This window comes from Gymnogyps californianus, chromosome 4 (genome assembly GCF_018139145.2).
Source record: "Gymnogyps californianus isolate 813 chromosome 4, ASM1813914v2, whole genome shotgun sequence".
Taxonomy (NCBI): Eukaryota; Metazoa; Chordata; class Aves; order Accipitriformes; family Cathartidae; genus Gymnogyps; species Gymnogyps californianus.
The window spans coordinates 83,568,779-83,575,736 of NC_059474.1; the positions used below are offsets into that span (position 1 = coordinate 83,568,779).

Genomic DNA, 6,958 nt, shown 5'->3' on the forward strand with positions numbered 1-6,958 from the left:
TCTGCCCCGCTGGTAAGGCCATTGCTCCTTTTGTATCCCTTTATTTCATTTATTGCTTTCCTTTGACCATCGCTTCAGCTCGTCCCTGTTTGATTGCTACAGTGCGGGCTGTTTTAATTTGCTGGTTTATCTTTGCATGGCACAGCTCCGCGTGCCGAGGTATCATTCTCTGCTTTCCTTGGCATATTTAGATCTTGTTCTCCTGCAAAAAACTGCCAAAATTTGGGCTCAGGGGATTTTCCCGACGTTTTCCCGGCTGGGTTTGCCATCCTCCTGCCTCCCAACGTGGGGCTGCTTCGTCCGCAGCACCCCCAGAACTCAGCCGGTGCTCGGCAGGGCTCGGCAGGCAGGCGGGGAGGCTGCGGGGGTCTCGTACGGGCAGGGGAGCGGGGTTTGGGGTACGGAGCCAGTAAGTTGGGGCTGCGGGGGTGCCTAGAGACCCCATTTCGGGTGACAGGCTCATGCCTCCAGCTAGCTGAATATCCAAATACCCCCCGAGAGCCATCTTTGGGGGCACTTGACGAGCGTTTTTGGTGTTGTTGCTTCATTTTTTAGACCGTTAGCACCCAGGACTAGAGCTGGGACCTCCTCCTCCTCCTCCTGCCTGCAGAGCTGGGGCCGTTGCCCCTTCGCAGCCCTCCTCACCGCCCCGGGGGTGCAGAAAGCTTTTCCAGCAGCAGCCAGGGTGCTTTTTTTTTTTTAAGTCTTTATTGCAGCCGCAGGAATACATCAGTGGTGCTGCCGGCGGGCGGCAGGGAGCCGCGGGCTCGCCGGCACCTTCCTCTCCCGGTGCAAGGAAAAACAGCCGTCTGCCGGGCGTCCTCCAGCCCAGTTCCCTCGTGCTCCCCTTCCGACGTCCCGCTTCCCTGCGTGCCCCGCAGAGCTCAGCCCCGAGGCCCGTGACCGCGGTGATCCCTTTTCCCCAGCCCCGTAACTCATCCCCCCCCCCACCTCCCACTCCATCCGTGCATGACCGGAGATGCTGATCCCCGATGCCGGCGTACCGGACCCCCACCCCAGCCGCTCACCTCCGGGCACTTATCCCAGCAAGCAGGAGCCCCCATCGCACGCTTCTCCCAGCTCCAAGCTCACCTGCAAAAGAAGGGAAAGAGCTGAAGGGGCAACCCCGGGTGCGGAGGTTGGCCACCGACACGGTGGAAAGGAGCTGAGGGGGGGGCCATGGCTTTACCTTGGAGGCGCAGTAGAGAGGGGGCGAGTTGGGGGGGCAGCAAGTGGAGGCGAAGTCGGCTCGCTGCTCCACCAGCCGCCCCAGCAGCTCCAGGCTGGCCTGCGGCATCGTCCGCATCAAGCTCTCCCGCAGCCTGCGGTGCGGGGACCGGCGGGTTTTAGCGGGGACCCGGGGGTGTTAAATACCCGTGTGGCATTTTCGGGGGGGGGGGGGGAAGCATGCGCGGATAGCAGCGGGAGGAGGGCGGGATGCCCCGCACGGGATGCGTTATGCGCTTCCCCCTATTTTGCTGCTGTTTAGGCTCAAACCCACCGGCTCCGCTCGCGCACCCTCAAAATTTTGGCCACATTTTGATTGCATCCGCTGATCCAGTTTTGGGGCGGGGAGGCAAAGGCTTACCTTTTCTTGAAGTCGAGGAAATTTAACTCGGTGTACTGCCCGCAGAGCTGGTTGGCCTTTTCCAGGAAGGAGGGCAGCTCTTGTCCCATCTGCTGGCGCTGGGTGGCAGAGGATGGCTGTAACCAGGCTGGGAAAAGCCTCTGCGAGGGTTTTGGGGGACGCAGAGCTGGGGGGTGGCGGGGGGGGAGGAGAGCAGGGTGAGCCAACGGAGCCGTCCCCGCCGCTCACCTTGCCGTCCAGGCAGGCGGAGGCATCCTTGGCAGAGCAGCACTCCTCCCTGACTTTTTTCGAGGCGTCGTATAGCCTGCCGAGGAAGGCGTCGGGGACGCTGGTGTGCCTCCGCGCCAGCTCAAACAGGTACCTGGAGCGGGGAAAACGAGCCGCCGTGTGAGTTTTTATTACCGGTGCTGCTCAGGGTGGGATGGGGGCTGCTTTTTGCATCTTGGCCCCTGGGACGGGGGGGGCAATACCCCTGAGGGAGGAGAAGATGCTCCCCCGGTTAGCCTAATACTAATCAAACCATATAACGAAGACAAGGGGAGAAGGAAGGGTCAGCAGCCGCGGGTACCGCTCACTTCTTGGCGTGGCGAGCCCCGTCCTCGCCGCATATCTGCTCGTTCGTTGGCTTCTGCGCCTCCTCCGGCAGTTTGGGGGCGGGCGCCGGTGGCAAGGCCAAGATGCAGAAATAGTTTTGCATCAGGTTCTTCCCCACGCAGCAGTCGGCAAACCTTTCGTCTCGGGCCGAGAGCGCGCCGCAGGCTTTGGCCGTGTGCTCCGATAACTGCAAAGAGGGGAGCAGAGGGTGCGCGGGGCTCGGCGTCCCGGTGGGGCCGGTGAGGCTGCGGAACCCCCTCACCGTGATGGGGTTCACCCCCTAAGCGCCCGCTCTGACTCGGGAGGTGGTTTTGGGGTGGGCTGCTGGCTCCCTTACCTTCTGCTGCATGCAGTCCTCGGCCACCGAGTCGCAGCACTGGGAGAACACCTCGGCAGCGTCTTCTGCCAGGGGGAAAAGGTCCTCGAAGGAAGCGCCGGGCATCTTCTGAGCAAGCGTGGTGAGGTAGCTGGGCAGGCACAAGGCGTACGAGGGGCTTAGGGAGCTCAGCTCCCCCTTCCCCTATGAACAGCTCCGAGCAGGGGTTTCGCCGCGTAGAGGTGCGGGAGGGAGATGACGGGGAGCCACGGGGCTCGCTCGTGCTACGGCTCGCTTGTTTCTACGCCTTAATGAAAACCTGCCTTCGCGAACCCTGCCTGCGAACAGGGCCCGCGGCTGGAAATCAATAGGAAGGCGCTCCCAGCCGGACCCGCGTTCAAGGAGAGAAAAGGCCGTTTGCCCCTTTTACCTGAAGGTGACTTTGTCCTTCCCGTACGCCGTGAAGCGGGAGCAAGCCCGGTTTGACAGCAGGGTGAGGAGGGAGAGGGTTTTCCTTTCCAGTTTCTGCCACGAAAAGAAGGGGGAGGTGTCCTCCGAGGTGAAATGCAAGCCTTTCCCAGCCACCTCTCCTCGGGCCACGGGCACGGTGCTCGCCCGGCTCCCCGGGGAGCGAGGATGGGGACGAGCAGTCCGAAGGGCCTCACCTCCTTCAGGAAGCAGGCGGTGGGCGCGGGGGAGATGCAGCACGTGGAGACCATGGAGAGGAAGGTCCTGGTGGAGCCCAGGAGCACGGGCAGGGGCGCCTGGCCGTAGCTGCTGGCGTACTCGTGCAGAAACCTGCGGCAGAGGCGGGCTGAGGAGACCCGGCACCCTGGGATCGGGTGCTCGGGTGCAGGAGATGTGGGGGGTTTTTTTTGGGGGGGGGGGGTGGGCGTTAGGGCTGCCCGGGGATGGGAGCCCTCTCCGGGTACCACACCGTGCTGCCGGCTTATTGCACCAAGCCATCGAGCAGGCGGGTGGCCCCTCTCCAGCCACTCGCACAGGCGACGGCACCCCTCATCCCTTCGGTAAAATCCTTTTCCTGGGGTCTGCGCACACGCAGGGCACCCCGACCTTTTGCGCCGGTAGCCCCACGGCCACCAAGAGCCGCAGCAGCGACGGCAGAGGGGCGAGACCGGGAGAGAGGTTTGCTCGGTGAGCACCCGGACGTCGGCCGGCGCCGGCACGCACCTGGGCTTAAACCGGGCGTTATCGGCGAGACCGGAATGCCGTCCCCAGCCCGGCTTACCTGTCTGCAAAGTCCTTGGGGTCCTTCTTGAAGGCCTGGCAGAGCTCTTCGTTGGAGGGCTGGATGTAGCGGGGCAGTTCCTGGGGCGGGTGCCGCAGGGCGGCCAGGCACAGCTTCTGCTCCAGCCCTTCCTGGGCGCAGCAGCCGGCCGTGCCGGGGTGGGCCGGGAAGGGCGAGCCCTCGCCGCAGGATTTGGCCGACAGAGCCGAGGACTGCGGGAAGGAGAGGAGGTTACGTGCCGGGGGCCATCCCATCCCTTCCTCCCCCCCCCGCCACCGGTTTTGGGGTCCATCGCCCGGTTTCGGTCGGCCTCACCCCGGCATCGTAGCAGGAGGGGTCGGCGCCTTCGGCGCAGCAGGTTTCAGCCAGGGAGACGATTTCATGGACGAGGTGGCCGATCTCCTCGAAGGTGGCGTTGGAGAATTTCCTGCTGTTGGCGATGATGGTCCTGGGAGCAGGGAGCAAGGAGAGGATGAGTGGGCGGCACCTTTCTCTCTCTTTTAAAAAAAAAAAAACCAACAAACCACCCGCCTTGCAGCATCACTCTGCCCAAACGGGGTTTAACACCGTCAGCCGGAGAGGAGCAGCCGCGGCCCTGCACGAAATAGCAGCGTATTCCTTGGAAAAGCACCAGGAAAGACCCGGAGCGGGGCTCAGGCTGGGGGCTGCCCTTTCCAGGGGGATCCTGCGCCAGCCCTGTCACAATTCCTAATTATTTAGGCACCTAATTGGTTTCGAGGAGTTCAACCACGAAGCAAACTTTTCTCCTGTTAAGAGCCATCGGACTCCTCATTTGCAGGGAGTGAATGAATCTTCCCCTTTCTGAGATTGTTTTTACTTAATTGTTTGTGGTCTTGGCTGAGGGGCTGTGTGTCCCGGGAGGGCAAATACGGCGGGAGGTACCTACAGGGTTCGGAAGTCCTCCCTCCCCAGGGTCTGGAACTCCTGGCAGACTTTGTCCCGGACATAAGCTTTACCTGTAAGCGCAGAAAAAGGAGGATTTGTGAGCAGGATTTGTGCCTTGGCTCGCTCGGGTGCAGCCTGGGTGGTGGCCGGGGAGCCGGCACCCGGCGAGCCCGCATCTGCTGGGGCTGGGGTTTGGGAAAACGCCGGCTTTGCTTTCCCCTGCAGTGCCGCCTCCTTGGGCGCCCTTCTCTTTGGGTGGCAATAAAGCTCGTTTCCAGCAACCTTTCTCCTTGCAGGGAAAAAAAAAAACAAACAAACCCACAAACCCCAAAGCGGCATGGCTCTGCTTAATCGAGCCTCCTACAGAAAATAACCCGGGTCTTTTTGCTTTTTGCCGGGGAAAAATGATCATTTGGGGAACGGCCTCTTCCCACTCGACCCCCTGTTTCGCTCTTGCTGTCCGCTTCTCTCCCCAGCAGCGGCGGCGGCGTGGGAATGAGGGATGCTACGCCGCCACGAAACGGGGACCAAAGGCCGGGGAGGGGGGGGGGGGGGCTCTTGCTTTATTCACTTGAGGATTGTCATGGTTTGGTTTTTTTTTTTTAACATAGTCGCTTCTTTTCTCAAGTCAGACTTGCTGGTAGTCCCTGGGGAGATGCTGGCACGGTGCCGCAGCCCGGCAAAGGCTGCCGCTGTGCTGCCGGTCTCGGAGAAGCATCTCCGGTACCCAGGCTGCTGCTTCAGCTCTGCAGTCAGAGAAAGGGGCAGGGGGCAAACCCTTCCCTGTAGCTGGGAGAGCTACCGCTGCGTTCGCCCCTCGTCCAAATGGACGTTCCGGGGCATTTGAAATGCGTGGTGGTGGGTTTTTCTGGCAGGGTTTGGAGACCCTAAGGGCCGGGAGCTCTGGAGACAGGACCACGGAGGTCAGGAGCACCCAGCAGCGAAGGCGTCCCCGGCGACTCTCTCATCCCTGGAAAAATGCTATTGATTTTTGCTACAAACCGCATTGGTTAGACTTTGGTACCGGCAGGGTAAATACTGGTATCAGTATTTACTGGTATTACAGCGCGGAGCGGGGTCATCTCCCCAAAACCGAGGGGTTATGTGCCGTTACACCGAAGGTCACATTGCTTCGGCGGGAAAGAAAGGGTGAGGGTTTTTTTTTTTCGCAAGGGAAAAACAGGGAAGCCGTGGTAAAAGGCATTTCTCGTTCCTCGCAGGAACAGCGGCCGTCGGTCCTGCTGTACGTGCCAACTCGTTGCATTTCTTTTCATTTTCACGAAGCGGCGTGGGAGAAGTAAGTTGCGAGGGGGTTTTCTGGCAGGCGGGTGATCCCCTGCGGAGCTGCGAAGGCAGCAAGGGGTGGCACAGAGCATCGCTTCCACCCGAGGGGTGGGTTTTACCGTGAAATGCTGCTCGTGAAGGGGCTCAGAAAATCTCGTTTTCCCTTGCAAAGGGAAGAAGCCGGGCCCTGCGACATTGTCCTCTCTTCCTCCCTCCGCCCCCGACCCCAGCCCAGCCTCTTCCCCTCCCAGCTCCTCCGGCATCACCCCGAAGGGGCATCCCGGGTACCGAAACATCATCCCACGCCTTCCTTTTCCTCTCTCTGATTCCCGCCCAGCGATTTGGCAGCGGGCTGGGGAGAAGGGAAGCCACCGAAAACCGCCGGAGCTGACGGACCCCAAGCCTCGTACCCGGGGGGAGAGCAAAGCCCCGGGTGCGTGATAAATGCCCTTACCTCGGTGCTCGGCACACGCGGCGGCTAAAAGCAGCAGCAGGGCGAGAGCTGCCCTCATGTCGGGGGCCTGGTTTCCCTCCTCCTGCTGAAAAGTGGCACCGGGAAACCCATCCCGGCTTTTATATGGAGGTGGTGCCAGTCGCTGGGTGAATGATTAAATCCGGCGGCGGGGCAGAGGGCGAGCATCTCTTGGCCGGCCTGCCGTAGCCCGGGTGCCAGCGCCTCCGATAATTGGACCGATTTTAATCATTAACTCGGCAGAAGGGGGATGCGTCGCCGCAGGACCTCAGGCAAGGGTCTTCCTGCCCGCGGCGGATGACGGGCACGAGGAGACGTGCCGGGGAAAGCATCCCGTGCATCCCATCCCGCGCATCCCATCCCGCGAACGCGGAGCCACGTGCGGTCGGGCCAACGGAGGGTCCTCCCAGCCCCGTGCGAGGAAGAAGCCGAGCACACCGAACTCTTCCCCCCCCAGGGGGGTGGCGATTCGGTGGGGACGACCGCTCCGGGAGGCGACAGCGGCCCCGGTGCAGTGCCCTGCTCCGCCGTGACCGTGTCGCACCGGGG

The 6,958-nt window shown here is 62.0% G+C and overlaps 1 protein-coding gene across 1 annotated transcript; it reads right to left on the reverse strand.

Moving 5' to 3' along the window:
* Positions 1-760: 760 nt before the first annotated feature.
* On the reverse strand, positions 761-6,449 carry GC (GC vitamin D binding protein). The gene is made up of 13 exons (XM_050896455.1): positions 6,392-6,449; positions 4,655-4,724; positions 4,063-4,195; positions 3,748-3,959; positions 3,164-3,296; positions 2,929-3,023; positions 2,520-2,649; positions 2,164-2,369; positions 1,817-1,949; positions 1,589-1,686; positions 1,190-1,322; positions 1,029-1,092; positions 761-866 (listed from the first exon to the last, which is right to left on the reverse strand). The coding sequence occupies exons 1-12, from the start codon at positions 6,447-6,449 to the stop codon at positions 1,039-1,041; spliced, it is 1,455 nt and encodes a 484-aa protein (XP_050752412.1). The 3' UTR covers positions 761-866; positions 1,029-1,038.
* Between the last annotated feature and the right edge of the window lie 509 nt (positions 6,450-6,958).

Excerpts from the sequence above, each read along its gene's own strand:
- GC (XM_050896455.1), bottom strand. The coding sequence starts at position 6,449 with ATGAGGGCAGCTCTCGCCCTGCTGCTGCTTTTAGCCGCCGCGTGTGCC. Across the intron at positions 4,196-4,654 it reads AGGGAGGACTTCCGAACCCT|GACCATCATCGCCAACAGCA; the intron begins GTAGGTACCTCC and ends CCCTGCTCCCAG. Across the intron at positions 3,024-3,163 it reads CCGCCTGCTTCCTGAAGGAG|AAACTGGAAAGGAAAACCCT; the intron begins GTGAGGCCCTTC and ends TTTTCGTGGCAG.